Source organism: Scaptodrosophila lebanonensis, unplaced genomic scaffold (assembly GCF_003285725.1).
Source record: "Scaptodrosophila lebanonensis strain 11010-0011.00,11010-0021.00 unplaced genomic scaffold, SlebRS2 tig00000043-arrow-pilon, whole genome shotgun sequence".
Lineage (NCBI taxonomy): Eukaryota > Metazoa > Arthropoda > Insecta > Diptera > Drosophilidae > Scaptodrosophila > Scaptodrosophila lebanonensis.
In genome coordinates, this window is record NW_022060545.1 from 12,041,210 (window position 1) to 12,061,480 (window position 20,271).

The 20,271-nt window shown below is 39.5% G+C and overlaps 1 protein-coding gene across 3 annotated transcripts in view; it reads left to right on the top strand.

The window, feature by feature from the left end:
* Positions 1 to 556: 556 nt before the first annotated feature.
* The window catches only part of LOC115623131 (FH1/FH2 domain-containing protein 3-like), a 28,962-nt gene continuing 9,247 nt past the window's right edge, over positions 557 to 20,271 (top strand). For 2 of the 3 annotated variants that reach the window (XR_003995377.1, XM_030517341.1), the window contains exons 1-9: positions 557 to 950; positions 9,504 to 9,613; positions 13,158 to 13,216; positions 13,302 to 13,486; positions 13,548 to 13,771; positions 14,072 to 14,293; positions 14,635 to 14,891; positions 14,958 to 15,095; positions 15,319 to 16,122. Coding sequence is in view for 2 of the 3 variants with exons in the window: in XM_030517341.1 (XP_030373201.1) it covers positions 762 to 950; positions 9,504 to 9,613; positions 13,158 to 13,216; positions 13,302 to 13,486; positions 13,548 to 13,771; positions 14,072 to 14,293; positions 14,635 to 14,891; positions 14,958 to 15,095; positions 15,319 to 16,122 (2,188 nt within the window). In the remaining variant the exon portion in view is untranslated. The remainder of the gene's footprint in view (positions 951 to 9,503; positions 9,614 to 13,157; positions 13,217 to 13,301; positions 13,487 to 13,547; positions 13,772 to 14,071; positions 14,294 to 14,634; positions 14,892 to 14,957; positions 15,096 to 15,318; positions 16,123 to 20,271) is intronic. The other variant, XM_030517340.1, reaches the window with a different exon arrangement.

Sequence of the window (20,271 nt, forward strand, 5' to 3'; positions counted from 1 at the left end):
TTTTAGTTTCAATGTCGGAATAACATTATGGAATACATTTTTATTGAAAAATCTGACATATTTTTCTCTTTGATCATTTATTTCGGAAGAGATTTTTTCTTGCTAGTAGAAGTGCTCGTCTAATAAAGAAACGCTACATCTACTTTGAAACAAATCAAATTAAACAATAAAAAGGCAAGGCATATTGTTAGGTAGATTTATTTTGCATGCCAATTTCGAACGATGTTTTTTTAGTTATATGTGGATTTAGCATTTATCATCTGTTGTAATATCATGAAAATATGGATGGCACGACTTTACTAGCAATCCGTAGCTGTACACATTTTTCTCTGAGTGCATTGTGCGTGTGTGGCGACGACAAAATATTACTAGTGGCATTATGCAATACATTTATGTATGTACTATATGTGCAAAAAATAAAACCAAATAAACAAAATTAAAATAAATTGCACAGCAAAAGACTCGCTCGTTATGCCGAACTAGAGAGTTTTGGCCGAAATGAAAGTGTTTTCATTATTTAGAGATAATTTCAGCAACAGCTGACAAATGCGTGCGACTATTGTGAAAATGTAAACCGCAAGTCAGACCATAAAACAAAGCAAATAATAATAACAACAACAGCAAGTGGAGGAGTAATAAAAAATCAAAATAAATGTGCAAAAATACCCAAATATACGTACTTAGTATATCCATATCGCGAGCAATTTGAAAGCAAAAAGTTAAGCAACGACAGAGGAAAATAAATAAAAAGCCCAGTCAAGATGATTGTCAAAATGGAGCCCGACGAGCTAATCACATTTCGTGTGCAGTACTTAGTGGATAGCGATCCATTGGATGCGACCACAGTGTTTCCCATTCCCATGCGTGCCCCCACCTATGCCTTCGCCACCACCATGCCGCTGGCCACCCAGCTGGGCACAATTCTCCGGCTGCTGAATGCGCCACACCGGGTAAGCGGAACAATCACAATTTACTTTAAGATTTTCGGTGAAGGCTATCTTCCAATCTGTTTGGCTAGAAGACGAAAGTGCCAGCACTTGCGCACATTCGTTTCAAACTGGTTTAACTTATCAGCACTTATCAGTGGAAAAAATGCGACTTTTCGTTCTCTGTGCATATGTTTGCAAAATTCAGCAAACACGAAACGTAATCAGACATACATATTTATATACAAGTATACTACATACATACAGGTACATATATGTATGTATTTTAGGGTATATACGAGTTCGTACATACACATGTGTATTTGGTAGGAATTTAGCTGCGCAAATATGCGAGACAATAAGATGTGGTTTAATTTTTTTCATGGAACTTTTCCTGTTTGCCTTTGTCTAGCATTTGCGTAAATTTAACAGTCGGCGGTCGGTCTTATTTATTATTAGTAGTATTGTTATACAATGATCTAGTCATTAATGTTTGCTTACTAAATTCGCATATGTGCCGAAATAAGCTTCCGTTTAAATAAAATTCTACAGTATAGAATACAAGTTTATTAACTTTCTTTTGTGCCGTTATGAAAGAAAGCTTCTTACAATAAATTGCAAAAGCCAGACCCAGCTGATTCTGCTCTTCACTGCTCCAATTCACATTTTGATTATAAAACGACAGAGCTTCTGGATATGACAGTTTCTGCCAGTAAAAATTCACATGTTAATTTTCACAAATTAATAAATATTTCTTAATTTCTTTTAGACCTTATCTTTATTTATTGTTTGAATGAAGCAATTTGAATTTGTTGATTACATATGGAATATCTTTATTTGTGATTTGAAGAATATAATGAAAACAAATATGTTCTTGTGTAGCAATTACTTTATTTATTTTGATTTACAGCGAGGCATTCAAGGGAAAACTTTCAAACTTCATTTCGAAGTAAATCGCATAAGTGAAACTTTGAATAGTATGCATTGAAACAACTAGCGATTTTATGCATAATCAATTAATGTATTTGCTTGTATCTTTTTCAAAAATAATAAATAAAATTAAACACATTGCGCCCACAATTTCTTCGCACTTCCAACTCAGTCTTTTGTGTTGGTAATTAACATTAAGTCAAGGTTGGCTGCAATTAGCCTCAAGTGTAAACCGTACGCCCGCACCCGAACGAAGTATAAACGATGTTGACATTGTGATCAAGTAGAAGACTCCATTGACTCACTGTTCGAGTTGATTGCCAATGTTCAATTTGCATTTTAGTTTTTCTGCGGTTTTTTTTGTGGTCCCAGAAACGGCATTTTAATATTTGCATAGCCAGTTTGGAAACATTTATAGATTCTATTATACAGACTTACAAGTTATCTATATTGACAATCGCTGTCATGTTCGGCTGCTCAGTTAGCTTCGTATATACAAAAATATACAAATAGTTCTCAAACGGCTGACTTCAAAAGCCGGCAAAATTGACATTAAATTGATTTATTTGAGAAAATTGTTTAGGTAAGAGGCTAAAGCCCAATCGTAAAATGAACTTACAAATAAAATATTGGCTATAAAAAATCAATTTGTGGTCAACTCGGTGTTGCTAGCTGTGTTGCTGTTTCGTAATGATTATAAAGGCGTTTAAGATTACAAAGTACAGCAATTCGAATGGGAAAAACACAGAATTAGTTTTATGGCCAAAACAAAGGCAAACAAATAAAGGAAGGTCGCGACAAAATAAACCAAAAATACGTAAGCAGACAACGCCAAAGCATAATGTTTAACAACAATAACAAATTGTTAAAATAAAGCACAAATAAATACAATAAGAAGAGTTGTGTTTAGCATGCAGTTCTTGCCACTTCTTATTGTTGCTGTTATTGCTGTTAACATTTCTCAAATGATGCTTCACAACAGCAAGAAAACCAAACAATAGCCAACCAGAGAGGCTCGGCTTGGACCCCAACAAGCGTCCGCGTCCAGAAGAAGAAAGAAGACATCCGTCCATTTGGCCAGCGGCTAACTTATTGCTATCGCACAATCTGTTGCAACTAATAGGAAGTTGGGGCACAAAGCAAAAAAAGAAGAAAAAGGAAAAAAAAACTTGAGCGCTTTTCTTTATTTCATTGGCATTGTGAAAGCCCGACAAGGCTTTGCCTTTTGCCTTTGGCTTTAGCTTTGGCTTAGGCTTTGGCTATGGCTATGGCTTTGCGTTACGTTCATGGCCAACAATTATCTAAGCCTGCCAAGTTTTAGTTGCATTGTTTGTGGAGAGGCCAAGCCGCTGACTTTGACTAATTTGCAAGGCATCTTGCAACATGCTGCATGCTGCAGCCCGACAGTCGTGCTTGTTGCCATGTCATCTGTCATCTCGTGCAACGCGCGTCAATTTGGCCGCAAGGATACGTAAATCTTGACAAGCAGCGGCAATAAATTCTAATGAGCAAATCGCAAAAGGAAGTTCAACCACATTACGACTATTCAAGTATTCAACTATTCAGCGATTCAGCGTTCTTCCAGCCATCGTTGTTGTTGCTGTTGTTCTTGTTGTTGTTCTTGTTGTTGCATGCAATTGTCAGGATGTCTGTCGGCAACAGCAACAGCAACAGCAGATTTATGTGCCGCAGCAACGGCAGCTGTAAATGTTATTTGTCCAATTAGTCAGCGCGACCCCAACCCTAGGGTACTACCTCAACTAACACGCTTAGCCACTCGTTAAATTTAGCGCATTACAATAGATTCATAAATTTTCACTTCACCTCTAGAATGTTTGGTCTAATCTGCCCGCCATATCACACAACGACCAACTCGGATGACATCACACACTACTGGAACAATCAACTGTTTTGCTGGTCATTGAAACATGCGCACACAAATACAGATATATACACATGTATATAATATATAAATATATTTGAATTCATTTGTCATTTATTATTTTTCGCCAATTTATTTTTGTTATTGCTGTCGACTTTTTTTTTGCCCGCAACACAGTGGTAGCTATATTGAAAGAAGATAAGTTTTATGTTTGAAAAAACATGTTCAGATTTGGTTTAAAATCAATTATCAGTAGTTAAGTGCCTAAAGCACTTTTTTCACAAAATGATTTGATAGAGAATGAAGCTATAGTGTGACTTTATTTTCTTCAAGAGCTCATATACTCGTATATATTTTTTATATTATTTCAATGATTTTTTCTCTGTTTTTTTTTTAAGAATAAAAAGTTTGTGGCAAGTTTCTTTGCCACAAAAAATTCCATTGCTTCCCTGCAGAACAGGAACAAGAAACGATCAAACTATGTCTAAGTCGCCCCCAACTTTCTCATATTAAGAGCATTTAGAGATTCAATTTTAATCTTGGTAAGATTTTTAAGGCTGTTATTTTTTTCTATAACTCGGTTTGTCGACTTAGAATAGTAACTCTATTGTTGGTTTTAGAAGATATATTAAAAAATGTTCCATAATTTTATAACAAAAACTAAAAAGAAGCTATGAACGAATGCATAGTTAAAATAAAATTAAAATCTAACAAAAATCGACTTTCCCTTATTTATAGACATGAACACATCAGTTATTTATTTATTGGTTGGAACCACTGTACCAAACACTGTCTCTTTTGACTATAGACTATACAAAATTAGATAAGCGTTAAAAGTGCGCGCAAAATCTGCGAAACAACGCCACAATAATGTAAAGGTAGGGGATAAATGAATTAAAATAGAAATACGCGAAAGCAGCACGAACAAATGAAATAATAAACTCAAATGTTCGTTTCTATGGCTCACTAAACAAATATAGAAGGCGGTTTTATTTTAAACAAATGCATTAATTTCCCCTGCCTGCTTCCGACATTGCGTCATTTACATGTGTCGCTATTCACACCACACATACACATGTGCGTGTGTGTGTGTGTACAGTCACAGACACACACACACACAGACACAGACACACAACCGATCAAATTGGGAAGAAATCAATGCAGCACATGTGGAATTACCTGAAATTGTGAAACACGCTGCTGCACGGCTTTCTTAGTTTGATTTATAGTTTGTATATTCATATGTATGTACATATATATTTAAGAGTAGATGTGTTGGCGTTACGCATACGCATCGTTGACACGCTTTGGCTTACGCATCTTCTCATATTTGCATAAATAATTCGCACAGTTTTTGAGTCAACGCCTGCGATGGGAAAATTTTAAGTTCAGCCCCAAGCTTCACACATCATTCAGTCTGTTTTCCAGTTTGTGGTTCACGGGGGTCAAGCAACTTCTTCGAACTTCATTTTTAAATGTATATACTAAATATACTAAAAACGTGTGCAATAGCTATCCAAAATAGTGTACTTTATATAAAAGAAACCATTTAATTTCGCAATACAAATATTGAATTTCATTTGGGTTCACATATAATGGCTAATCTGTGTATCTGAAAATCATTGAATAAGTGTTTCCATGAAAACAGAAATATGCCTCATTTGTATTGCAATGCATTTTTAAAATGTATTTTAAAATATATATAAAATTGAGGACACATTCGAGAATAAGTGCCAATCAGATTCAACACAACTCCCTTGCATATGTCGGTCTATATGTATATAAATAAGTATATAACCAGTCAGTAAAAATCAGTGGCTTACTTAGTTAATCAGTTCGCTATTAAACAACTTTGTTGCTGTTAGTTGAGATGAAAATATATTTTTTATTTAGTTTTATTTTTTGCATTAATTCTTTTAAAATCGTTTAATTACTTTTATTAACTTTTAGCATATGTTTAGCAATTATTTACTTTGTTTTTGTTTTGTTTTTATGCGTTTTAATTACCATATTGCTTTGTTAATTAGAATCAATTAAAAATTGATGGTATTTTTGCGGAGTGTGTTTTATTCGATTCCCGTCGAAATTAATTTGAATTGCTGGCCTCTTTTCTAATCAGCAGCCATTCGTTTCCTATTGTTATATTGTCCCCCAGCCAATGCTTGCCTATTCATTTCTCCCCCACCTTTTTCGAGCACATGTCTTAACTGTGTCAATAGCCGCATTTATGAGTTTGGCACTCGGCCTGTGTCCACCACGTAAATATACATACATACTTGTATATGCTCGTATATGCTCGTATATGCGATACCAGATACCAGAAACGAAATTCAAATTCAGTTTCATTAAAAATCTTGTCATGCTTCAGTCAAAACATCAACAGCAAGGCGGACAGCCGAATCTAAAGAAGCCGTCGATATACGTATGTACGAAAAAAAGCAGGCATTCAAATTTGCATATCTCTGTGGATGAATGTGCAAAAAGCATATTGCCGGCTTGATTTAGTTTTGTTTTGGCTCTTGATGTTTTGTGTTGGTTACCAACAACTAAAGCCGTCAAGCAAAACAGCTTACGGTTATTTGTGATTTCTATTGTGTGCCAATATTTGCTTTGATTTTAATTGGCAAAGCGCACGCACCAAATGCGAACATCAACGGCAGTTATGTAAAGCCCCTTATCCACACAAAACCCATTCGACACACAATTCCACAGATGGATTTATTGCAAACTACTTCTATTTATTAATAAGGCAGATTACAGAAATGCTCTAGAAAGTTTGCCATTTCTAAAACTGCAAGCTGATTCAAAAGGCAGGAAGTACAACACGAAAATTCTACGAATTATATTCAAAGTAATATGTACAAGTATATATTTGTATTCATTGGATTGATAAGCAGACGTGACTCGCTGCTCTAGACGGCATGGCACTCGAATGACTCTTTTTTTCAGCTTCTGTTATACTTTTTGAAGCACCTTGTTTACCTGCACTTGAGCCGCTCGCAAATGAAAGTGTGCCATGCGCTTTGGATTTCTGCGCCCTTTGCTTACATAAATACATATTATATCAGTACGACTCTGTATATACGCTTATGTATGAATGCATGTAGTACTTCCAATCGCAAACAATAGCTTGTGTATACGCCCATAAGTCATTGACCAAGGCCGGGGGCCTGACGTCTGCCTGCCACCAATTTAGTTTATTAAAAGGCTGTGGGTGCAGCTTAGGACACGCGATTCCCTAAACTGCAGATAGAGGTGTGGCCCAAGCCACAGACTAGCTTCAGGTATGAAAACCCATTTCGGTTCTTTGTTCCAACTACATGATGTAGAAGGGGCACCCCTTGTTGTTGCTGTTTCTGAGAAATGTGGATGGATGTATTTGTAAATAAATGATACAAATGCTGCTGGCAATGGGATATGTGACTAGATAGATACTATTTCGTTTTATTTAAATATTATTAAGAATTACTAATTTACCTGAAAAAATGACAAATAATTAATTTTGAAGACTTTCATTTCGTAACTAAGTGCTTTAACTTCTAAAATTTTAAAGTATACATAATTTGGAAGCTCAAGGAAGAAGTATATGTCGAGGCATTCTTAAAAGGCGCCTCAATACATATCCATTCCCGATTCCGACATAACCAATAACATTTACAAAGAAAATTAACATTTCTTAAGCCAAGGAATTTTAAAGAAAAAATAAATTTATATTAGAAAAATATAGGTAACCCAATTGCCTACAAAAATATAAATTAATTCTAAGTAAATTAAAAATGTCATATTTATTGACTCTACGACCCTTTATTAAAAGTCGAAATAAAAAAGATTAAAAGATTATAAAATTTATAAAAATTTTTATAAACCTGCATATTATAATGCCTTCTATTACTTAATTTAAAGCCACTGATTTAATAGAAAGGTATTAATTAATTATTTAATTATAATGTAATGTTTTCAACAACAAAATTTAAGTAAAGAACCATTCTGAGAATACAATCAGTGTTGTCTGTTCTGTGGCGGTAGAAATGCAACAAGTAAGTGACAGTTTTCAAAATATGCCATTAACATTTAGTATGGTAATTAGTTGTTGCTTGCAATTAATAACAGGCGAGGTCATTTTTAGTGTTAACCTTGTAAGAGAAACACAAACTGGTCAATAGTACCAGATGGTACAGTGTGGCTAATTGGAAAATGAAACCTTGACCCTTTGTGTGTAGCTTATCTAATTTCAAAAATTAGGTAAATTTTTAAAATACGATCCATGTTTGATTTGCTAACAAAAGAAAGAAAAAAATCCCCAGCCCAGTGAGGCACTGCATGGTTGATGACTCGCTTAAGGCGCTCGTTTTTGTTCAGTGCACCATCAGTAGCTTGACTGGGTGGGGCCAGGAGGCGTATGTGTAATCTTGTTGTAATCTGGCTAACAACATTGCTCAACATTCTCTTCTGCACCCGGATGAGTGACAGTCGCTGCTGCTTTTCACACATTAAGCAAGCGACGACACAAATATTTTCATGTTGTCGGTAATTGTTCTGTAAATGCAGAAATAATTACTTTCAATGCGCAAATAGAAAAGGAAAGAAACAGAAATAGAAATAAAAATAACACAAGACATTTTCTACTACTATGGCCAGCGTCAATCAGCGCATTTGTGCACGCAGCAGGAGCTGTGATTCGATCAATCAAGCCCGCTCCAAAGCCCCGACTGGAGCAATCAGCGCTCGCACAGACACTAGACAGTAGACAGTAGCTTGAAAACTGAAAGCAAAGAAAAGTAGGTGAGCAGCGCGAACCGTCGACACAACGAGATGGCAAAGGCGAACTTGAAGGCGACGTCATGGCCAGCAATCAACAGCCACAGCCACAGCCAGAGCCAGAGCAAGTAGCATGGCTCTTTCTTTTTAGCCTTGTTTTGTTGTCTCGCGCTTAAATGAAAACGTCTGCCAGCCGCCAAAAAGAAGACACGGCAGCACCACAAAGCGCAACTTTCAATGCAAGCGTCACTCACTCACTCGCTCACTCGAAATGTTCTATGGTGGTTTGCAACCGCCACCGTTGTTGCCACTGCCACTACCACTACCACGGCCACTGCCGCATCGTTTCTTTCTCTTTTTAGTAGGCGCCTGGCGACGAGACGACGACCTGAAGACGAAAGACCATAAACAACTTTTACTGCGTAGTGCAGTAGTCGGGAGGCTGCAACTGCAACAGCGCCTGCGACCACCACTTACTTTTAGTTGGCTTTAATTATAATTGTAGCTGGCTTTGAAAAACGAAAATCGGCTGTCTGGCCATTATTTTTCACGAGCAGTCTGGCCTCTGGCTGGAGCTGTAGGTACACTTAAAAATGCTTGAAAAGTGCGCGTTAATCGAGAAGAGATAGCTCGATAGCCAATATTTGTACATTTTTGTTGGTGTCGGGAAATCGAAATTTATAAATAATGTATCCTAAGTAGTTTGCTAAAAGCTTAACCCACATTTTAAACAAAGAATCAACAATCAAAACAAATCGACCTTTATTCGAGATTTGAAACATTTCCACACAATTGTGATTGAATACGGAAAATAATTGAAATAAATTCTTTTCATCAACAGAACAAAATATTATCATTTACACAAATTTGAACAACTTGGAACGTATTTCCAAAACTCTGTACACTATATATTTCCATCACACGGCTATGCGCTTTCTTCAAGTGCACTTCCTTGAGTCTAAGCTTTAATGTCTCATCCACTCTTTTGTTAATTTGTTCATTTGCAGATCGATGACGCGGCCATCCAGGTCTATAAAGATGGTGATTATGGCGCCTACTTGGACTTGGAATCATCGCTGGCCGAGCAGGCGGAGGAAATCGAGGGTCTCAATGCTAGGTAAGCGGTTTTTTATTTGTTGCTTCTGTTGAAGCGACACCCACAAAGACGGGCACAAAAAGCTAATGAGCTGAGACAGCGCAAAATTACGTGACACAAAGCGCCTTTTGTGTGGCATTTGTAAAGTGGTTGTCAAACCCACACACACGAGTGCGAGTGCGAGTGCGCTCTGAAATGTTGCCAGTGGCTTAGCAGCAGCAGCCAACACAATTTCTGGTGAGCATGAAAATTGCATTGATTTATTGACTTGCGCCAATTTCCTTGCCAAGCTGCAAAAAGCAGCTGAAAGAGTGGAAAATGTAGCTGCCGGGCGTAAATACAATGGGATATTTGTCAGTCAATAGTTTCGCTTTTCGATTTTCGTGTTACCTTGAACCCGATAACCGATTTCCAATTTCCAATTTCCCATTTTCAATTGGCAATTGGCAATTGGGAGTTGCATGCAAAGCGCAGCAGGAAGCTGAAATGGACAGCATTTATTTGCACATTTGTCTTTGGGTTTCTGGGACACAGAGAGCAGCGTGTGAGATGTGGCTTTGGCTCCTTCCTGTTCGGCTGTCGATTGCCGTGGGTGGCAGGCAGGCAGGCAGGCAGGCCGCCTTTCACCAAAAACCGTATTACACATACGCCAGGTTGGCCGCACTACTTACTAATAAAGCCATTGCAGTCAGTTGTCAAGCTAACAGGCAAGCATAAAACGTGGCCATAAAAAATGCTGTTGCTGTTGTTATCTCTGGCACAGGAAACTGCCCGACTGCCTGACTGCCAGCCTACCTGCCTGCCTGTCTGCCTGCCTGCCTGTCTGCATGCCTGCCTGAATGCCTGCCTATCTGCCACTCTGAGGCATTTGCATAGCGAGGCTCGTGTGTACGTGCAACTTGTTGCGATTTTGTGGCTGCAACTTGCAGTTAATTTGCATTTAATCCGCGCAACCGCAAAAGACACAAAAAATAATAATAATAATAATGGCTGCAATGGCAATGCTTTTTCCTCTTCATCTTAACTGCAGTTGTTATATTTTTATTTGTGTTGTTTGTGTTTCTGCGCTGTGTTTCTCATAAATGCATGCATGTTACTTATGCATAAGTAATATACTTCACTTTTTTGTCGTTTTGGGCCTGACTCGTCTGAAACGTGATGTCATGACAAAGGCGCGTCCACAGTGTGAGTGCAAAATTGATGTACGCCTTGGGGCAAGGGCCTAGAAAGGTTTCCAAGCACAACACCACACATACTTTATACTTGTAGTACTCGAATGCATGTGGACAGCGTGCTTTGGGCAGTGGTTCAAAGTCAATGTGCAGGGCATTTCAGTGGCGTGGTCAAAGTAAAAAAACTGTATCGAATTTCAAATTGCGACTATACTGCTTTTTGCAGCGTTTGTTTGCCATCAAGCTAGCTTCGTTCGCACTTAATCGAGTTTAATTAATGTTTCAATTAATTCTCTTACACATTGTGTTGTCTTTGTTTGAATGTTTTTTTACAGTAAACTATTTAGAACCAGATGCTAATTTGATATGAAAATTGTACTTAAAATAGACTATTGAATTTAAATGTCAAATAGGCTTAATAGCTACGTATGTTACGATCAATATATTTTTAAGAAACTTTCTTTCAGCGAATACGTATTTTATTTACTTGTGCTTAGTAGTTGAGTAGTTTTTTCTACCCTGTACCCGTAGGGTAAAAAGGGTATATTAGGTTTGTGCAAAGTATGTAACATGAAGAAGGAAGCATCTCCGACACCATAAAGTATATATATTCTGAATCAGCATGACGAGAGAAATCGATCTAGACATGTCCGTCCGTGCGTCTGTCCGTCCGTTTGTCCGTCTGGATGAACGCAAGGATCTCAGAAACTATAAAAGCGAGAATAACCAAAGTTGGTATCCAGATTCTCCTAGGTCCGAGAAAGGACGAGTTTATTTAATTTTTTGGAATTTCCCCCCCTTCCTCCGCTACAGAATTTCGTCAATACCGTCCACATTTCAAAAGCTACCCTAACCAAACTTTGCACACATAATTTATATTTATATATAATTATCTACTTTTGTTTTAAATTTCATCTAAATCGGTTGGTTTTAAGAAAAGTTATTAGCGAAACAGTTTTACTTAGCTATATCGATCCCATAACCCGCCAGACACACAGTCTAAAGTGAAATAGATTTGAGAAATTAACTGTATATTGACACAAGCCTAGTTTGTAGTTCAGAAAATTTAATTAAACATGAAATTAATTAATTTATTCTACTTGTATTGATGCCATGAACAGCAAGAAGAAGTAATCAAAAATCCAAAAACAATTTTAAAAAACTTTATTCAACATTTCTCAACTAATTTGTCATTATTAAAATAAATAATAAATAAAAAATAAATGAATTAATAAAATAAATAATAAAATAATAATAAATAATCAAAAATCCAAAAACAATTAAAAAAAAACTTCCTTCAACATTTCTCAACTAATTTGTCATTATTCAAATGAAAATGTTTTGATGATATTCTCATTAGTTCTTGAAATCATTTCTAATAACCTTTCTTGTAATGTTTAAAGTAGTAACTTAGTAAGAGCACCTGAGGCCACATTGTGTTTCTTGTTGCTCAATTGTAATAAACTTTTTCCAATTGCCAACCCATCCACACTCTGAAAACTGCAAATTGTTTCTATTTATTTTTAAAAACAGAGACACTTCACTAGATCAGGAGTATGAGGCCGGTTAAGCCACTGTTAGCACGCGATGTCTCTAAAATTATAATGTAAATGTCTCACTGATGCCTTCACAGTCGCTGTCGCTGTCGCAGTTGTTGTTGCCGTCGTTGTAGCTTCCTCTGCTGCCAAGTAATGCGCACGTTGCAAATTGTGGCAATTTGGTTCAAAACGTTGACGACTTCTAGCTTGCCACTAACTGGCGCCAATGAGTTCTGGCCAAGAGTCTGCCGTCAGAGCACTAATCATGCTTATCGCATTAGTCATGCGCGCGCGCTCGCATGCAAATCAAGCGCTTCAATTCACATCAAAATTCCAGAGGAGGCGAGACGGGCGGTTGTAATTCTCGGGTGATGGTTGGTGGTCGACCATCGACGTGCGGTGCTTTGCCGCTTGGCCGCTTAGCTTGTCAATCTGCAAGCACCACACCACACCTGTATGTGTGTGTGTGTGTGTCTTTGAATTTGTCTGCGTCGTGTGCCTTGCACTTTGAGCCACAAACTCACACTCAGACGTACATTTCATTATGAATTCTTTGCCTGGCTTATTGGTGCGGCAAGTACGAGTGCGAGTATGTCTGCTGCATGCTTCATAGTCCATTTTCAATTATCTGCGTCGTTTGTTATTACTTTTATTATGGCAACGGCGTACCTATGGATGAAGCGGGTAATCAATGTTCTTAAGTGGTCGTTGAACCGCGTCAAAGTCTCTGCCCATTGTGTTTTACTCTTAGTTTTGTTTTCTTTCATACTTTTTTATGTGCCCTATTGTTAGCGCGTAACTGCTAATGAAATTACATTAATTTCAATTTTTTTCCATTCTTTCTTCCTTCCACAGTCGCAAAAACTCGTTGGTGGTGCGAACGCAGCTGAGCGTGCGCGTTCATGCGATTATTGGTGAGTTAAGCATATTTCATGGAAATATATAAACAATAAGCACAACCTGAATTCCCAAATTGCGTATAATTGTCCTATTGTGCAGAAAAACTACTCTCGTCCGAGGGAAGCGATCTGAGGCGTGCACTCTTCTCCCTCAAACAGGTGTTCCAGGAGGACAAGGATCTCGTCCATGCCTTTGTAGCACTCGGTGGCCTCAATTGCTTGGTGCGTGTGGGCAATTGCGCGGATCAGAACTATCAGAATTACATTTTGCGTGCCCTCGGACAGGTAACGTATTGCGGGAAGTTTGCTCTCAATTCCCGAACTAATGATTGCTTTGTGCGCTCAGGTCATGCTCTATGTGGATGGCATGAATGGAGTGATGAAGCATGAGCCCACCATGCAGTGGCTCTACTCGCTGATTGCCTCAAATTACCGCTCGGTGGTGAAGACAGCGCTCAAGCTGCTGTTGGTCTTTGTGGAATACGCCGAGTCTAATTGTTATGTGTTGGTGAGCGCCATACATGCGGTGGATGCAGCGCAAGGCACCTTGCCCTGGTCCCACATTATGAGGTGAGCGGCAAAAAAGTGTAGCATACTTTTTGGAGCTGTGTTAAATTCACTTCTGTTTTTTATACACTGCGATATGTTTTCGTGTTCTCGTTCTGTTTACGCATTAAAACGCAACAATTGCAATTCTTTTGAAATATGATCTTCGATCTATGTTGTTTGTTTTCTTAATGATACTACATATTTATTTCCGACTTGAGGATATAATTTGAATATTTAGTATAATGTCATCATAAGCGTAAAAATGTTTTCCTAAATTTTAAACTTATATTAATCTACTCTTTTCCCCGTTGTTCAATATAGACTGCTAAAGGATTACGACAATGCTGATGCCGAGCTGGTCATATACGCCACATCGTTGATTAACAAAACCCTAGCAGGCCTGAATGATCAGGATAGCTTTTACGATGAGAGCGACTTGCTCGAACAACAGGGCATGGAAATGGTTATACAGCGCTATATGTCCAAGAAAGGTACTGATTTGGACTTACTGGATCAATTGCAGCTATACGAGGCAGTTTTGAAGTAAGTCTACAAAAGTTTATATACACAGTTTTCTTTTGTAATTTTAATTACCATATTAAAAGAATAACAAGTTTATTAAATGCAATCAACTTTGAAATAAGTTTTTTGTCCCTAACTTTCAATCCTCACTGAAGTACATATATTTAGCGAAATGTCAAGATTAATATTTTAATATTATTATAATGTAAAAATTTCATTTCAATCCAAGTTCTTGATTTCTTTTATAATTCTAATAATAATATGAAAATAATAAAAAGTTGATTAAATGCAATCAGAAGTGAATTAAGTTTTTCGTCCCTTATTTTCTGAAGTATTATATTCATATTTTTTATGCCTTACAGATTTGAGGATGGCGAGTCGGATGGCCAGCGTTTGCCTGAGAATTCAGTGCGCAAGACACAACGATTCCGTCCTGGCAGCAACACCACAGAGCGTCGCAAATCGCGTCGCCATAGCAGCGACAACAGCCCAGTTCCGCTGACCAAAGTGCTGCCCACACCACTGCGCATGACCCCCACACATGCCACCCTAGACGAGGACAGCTCGGGCTCCACAAACTCCACAGAATTCAGCAGTGGTCTGTTTCAGGAGAAGAAGCGTAAGTCAAGATATTAAATGAAGGGGCAAGAGCCATTCACTTAGCTGCTTCTCCCCATCCTTGCAGCACGCGATGGCGCAGGCGTGACGCCCGGCCTCAGAAGACGGCGTGAACGTGCCGAACGCCACAAAAGTTTCCTGAAGGAGCAACAGGAGGCGGCAGCCAATGGCATTTTTGCCGCATTGGAGCAACGTGACGGCCTAGGTAGGTTGTTTTGAAGCTGTTGCGAAGAGGCTTTTAGCTGCTAATACTAACAATAATTTTATATTGTCATTCGATTCTCTCTCCTCCATGCTAATCATGCGTGTGTCTGTGTATCTATTGTTATTGTAATCTTGTCACCTGCTGTTCATTTATAACCGTAAATGTGTCACCAAACACCTCCAATCACCATTATTGGCGCTTTGTACATGTTATGCGCTGGCAGGCCAAATTGTTACCGCCATACCCGCCACCATACAAAGCGGCGAGAGTCCGCCGCAATCATTGCAACATGATCATAGCAGCAGCATCAGCAACAACAACAACAGCAACTGCAACAGCATAGCTGCCCCTGCGACTAACAACAACAGCAACAACAACAACAGTACGACAATGCCGGATACGCCCAACAATAGTTTGCTGTTGAGTCCCACAAAGCAGCTACTGAGCGGCAGCAACAGCATCTCCATCATCAACAACAGCTTCGACAAGGCCAACAACAATTCCGCCAATGAGTTCCTCACCAAAAAGAATCTGTTTCGGGAACGCAACGCAACTGTGATCAACGGCATTATGAAGAATATCCAGCAAACGGACAGTGGATACAAGAAATACGAGAACGACGCCAATCGTCTGAACAACTATTACACACAATTGAATCAATCCCCAAAGCACCAGCCATTGGCCGCCGTCCTCAGCCCCAAGAAGGCGCTGAATGGTTTCGATTTTACGTCAACAGCCGACCTACAAACGCCCTCGCCTCCAGCCAGTCCGATACTCAAGAGTGAGCCGCAAGCAAAGACAGTAGAGACAGTAGATGTTGTGGTTGCGACTCCACCACCACCGCCGCCGCCGCCACCGCCACCACCACTACACTGGTGGCACTCTCCTCCTCTAGCAGTGCAACAACTGCAGCATCAGCCGCCCGCTAGTCCACTAACCCACAGACCCAGCGAGCCATCTACTAACCTAGCCTTGCAACAGCCAGCCACTGCAGCGCCCAATGCTGTTGAGGCTGCCCCTTCCGCAGGTAGGTGCCAAGACACAGCCTCTTAGCCTGAGCCAAGCTTATGTTGCATGCCACCGCAGTCATGTGCTCAGCACACTTCAAACTCATCAGTCATCCCCCCCAAAAAAAAGTGCACGCAAGCTTCCAAAACTTATAAAATCGCCCTTCAAATATAATTAAACACAATAACCTACTTTTCAGACAGTTTCTTTTCAAAACGATTTTTCTCTTTTATAGACTAAGTGCATTTTGTTCTAGAATTCTAGAAAACATAAAGTATTTTGAGATGATCTTCGCCGTAGGTTTGATTCACTTGAAAGGCTATTATTTCTATACCCTGAATCGAAGTATGAAAGGGTATTATGCAGAGTCTACATTATAGGTATACATACTTGTATATACTTGTTTATGAATTCCGAGACCTTGGATGCCTTAACAATCAGAGTTTCATTTCGAGTACAGGGTATTCAAGAGTCAGACTCGACACCATATGTGTGCTTATTTCTTGTTTGATTCATAGCCTTCGGTCGCGGTTAACAAAAACCCAAATTTCTCATCTGAATTCTTATATGAACTAAGACCCGCATAAAAAAGTCAGAGTTAATGCTGTTTGACGCGCTTTTTTGTGCTTCGCAAATCGAATTCTTTTTAGTTTGTGATTTTTACAAGACGAATATTTGTTTCTGATATCATGAGTAAGACAAAATATTTTTTTTTTTTTTTTTTTTTTTTTTTTTTTTATGTTTACATATGTACAATTTATTAAACTAGTTTTCTACTACCAATATGGCAGCTTAAGCTAGTTGAAAGTTAGGGAATACAAAAGTTGTCTATAGTAAGCATCTATAGGACGCACTTATATCTATGTACATATATACAATATTTACAGTGTTTTACATGAAAAATGATTATATTTTATGATATATACTATGTATTTTATACAAGGGCTCTTGTGGGGAGATCCTTTGGATGGCACTTCTTCAGTCTTCTCTTCTTAGGTTTGGACAGGAGCCGCCTCGCTAGTGCGTTGGGGTGACTGCCGAGTCGCTTCTCGTAATTGCTTGCGTGCATTTGAATGACATCGCCAACCTTGGGGACACATAAGTCTCTTTCGATGTCCCTAGTGCGCATATACCAGGGAGCGTTGCATATTTTTCTGAGTATTTTAGCTTGCGCAACTCTTATTTTGTTTAGGTTTGAAGCAGCGGCAATGCCATAAATTGGTAGCGCATACTTCCATATTGGACTTAATATGGACTTATATACTGTCACCTTACTGTGCAGGGACAGCTTGTTGCATGGTGCAAGCAGCCATGCCATCTTTCCGGCTTTCGCCATGACCGATCGCTTGACCATTGTTGTATGCTTGCTGAAGTTGAGTCTTCTGTCCAGAATTACACCAAGATATTTGTGCGAATTTGTATGACTGAGCGTGGACCCCAACATTGTGATATCTCCGCATGACGACGGCCTTGTTGTAAATGTGACATTCGCACACTTGCTGGCGTTGATACCAATGTTCCAATTCAGAGCCCACTTCTCGAAACTACTTACATACTGCTGTAAGGCTTCCGAAGCTACATCGATATCTCTGCATCTGGTAAGCACCGCAGTGTCGTCTGCGTAAGTAGCTATTAGTGCGTCATCCTCGTCTACTCCAAGGATCTCTTGCGGTGCAGGCATATCAGCAGTAAATAATGTATACAGGGTAGGACCGAGAACACTGCCTTGGGGCACTCCTGCACAAATTGAGCGCCTCGTGGATTTCACTCCATCAACAGCAACTCTGAAGCTTCTGTCCCTTAGAAAACTTTCGATGAGTTGAAACAATTGAGGAGTTAGCATGCCTTTCAATTTGCAGAGGAGACCATCATGCCACACTCTATCAAAAGCTTGTTTAATATCCATAAACACAGCCACTGAGTACATCTTTTGCTCCATGGCTTCCAGGGCGAAGTTGACCACACGGTGGAGCTGTTCCGGTGTTCCGTGACTTCTTCGAAAACCAAATTGCCATTTTGGAATTCTGCGCGTCACGGCTTCGAGCTGGAGAATCCGGTCCAGAATCACGCGTTCCATCATCTTCCCGAGGGCAGGTAGCAGACTAATCGGCCTATATCCATCTACTTCAGTATGCTGTTTCTCTGGCTTTGGAATCATCGTAATTAGCGCCATTTTCCAGCAGTTTGGAAAGTGCCTCAGCCTGAGTATGTTATTCATGAGCAAGACAATATACAGCAGAGCCCTTGTGGGGAGCAGTTTCAGCGTCCTGTTGTCTAAAAGGTCTTCTCCAGGCGCTTTTTTTACCTTTAGATTTTTTATCTGCTGTACCACTTCTTGAAGTGTAACTGGGCTTGCAGGCAAGGCCATTTGGAATGGCATCTCCAGCCTAAGCTCGACTACCCTTCGCCTATCTGCTGTTGTAAAGTCAAAAGGCTTAAATCTTTCCTCTAGGCTGTTTGCAAAGATTTCAGCTTTCTGCTGACTGGAGTAGCTCCATCCACCTGTAGGATCCTTAATTGGAGTCTTAGGGATGACCAGCCTCTTAAATCGCCTCGTAAGCATCCAGAGCGAGTAATTAAATGATGCATCTGGACCAGCACTTTCCAATATGTCATCAATTCTGCCTTGTCTGATTTTAGCAAGCTCTTTTTGCAGTCGATTGGACAGTCTTTTGTAGATTTGATGAATGCGAGTATCTCCAGTTCTTGCATATTCTTTCCTGACTCTTCTTTTCAGGCTTAAGAGCGCAGCAGCCGTTGGTGGTAGACTAGCTTGACTATGTTGGGTTGGCAAGCGTAAAGTTTTCGGTGCAGCAGAAGACGCAGCCAGTGAAATGTTCTTCATGAGGATTGATATCGCGTCTTCGATATCCTCTGGGCTGTTAATTTCGACGTTCAGGTTAATTCTTCTTTCGAGATCGGCTTTAAAAACATCAATACGGGAGCCAGGTGGTAGAATATATTCCCTCTTGGGATTATATTGCGGTGCATGATGTAGCGTCGCTACTACTGGAAGGTGATCCGATGCGAGCTCATATTTTGTTTCAACGGTGAGTCTGTTTAGGGCAATCCTGTTGACAATAAAGAAGTCTAGTGCAGAGGGGTTAAGCCGTGTGTTGTAAGAGTAGAAAGTTGGCTCTCCAGTAGCAAGAACTTGGCAAGTAGTACTAGCTATGGCCTCTTGCAAACACCTTCCTCGCCTGCAAGATCTGGAATTACCCCACCATTGGTGTTTTGCATTAAAATCACCGCCTACAATAAACTTATCTCCTAAGGTTGCAAGCAATAGATCAAAGTCGGCCCTGCACCAAGCTTCATTGGGAGGAAGATATAGGGAGGAGACTTTGATGCTTCCACCATTCGTCGGTATAGTTACGCTGGCCGCTTGGATGCTTGTTTTTAGAATTGGCTCATTCTGTGAATGAGCGATACTTGATCTAATGATGACTGCAGAACCACTTTTAGCGGTGCCACTAGGATGGGCGTTCTGGAGGTTAACGTAAAACATATTTTGTCTTGTTTTAACATTATTTATGTCCTCACCATCCTCCTCATTAATTTGAATGTTACGCCAGTCCGGTTTTCTGGGGCAATATATATTCAAAACTGTAAAGCCCTTGTCGGTAAAGGTGCGCTCTATTAATTGCCTGGGTACATTGGGATGAATATCTCTGAGCACCAATCTGCAGGGTTTGTTCTCCTTCAACTGGTGGTGCCAGAATTGACAATTTTGATTGGACAATAATTTGATTATTGCACGAAACGCATTCGAATTCTTCGTATAAATACGCGAGATCCCAGATTTCGATGTGCGTATGTCGTAATCGTTAGGGGAGACAGCAGAATTGAGCGCCACCTCCAGCTTATCCAACTTGTTGACTTGTGGCACACATATAGCAGGAGGCTTAGGAATACTACTTCCCTGCTGGAAACGGCTGGCTTCATTTTGCTGGCTCGATGGATCTTCGGAATCTGGCTCTTCCATTTCCATAATGGAATCAGCTTCTTCCGAAAGGGCTGCAAATCTATTATTTTGAAGCGCTGGCGGAGAGGAGGACGCAGTTCGTTGTCCCTGGGTTGTATTGACAGGAGTTGGCTTATTTTTTTGAGCCGATTTTAGTGACTCGACGGCTCCTTTCCGCTTCCTATTAATACCGGGTACTGGCAT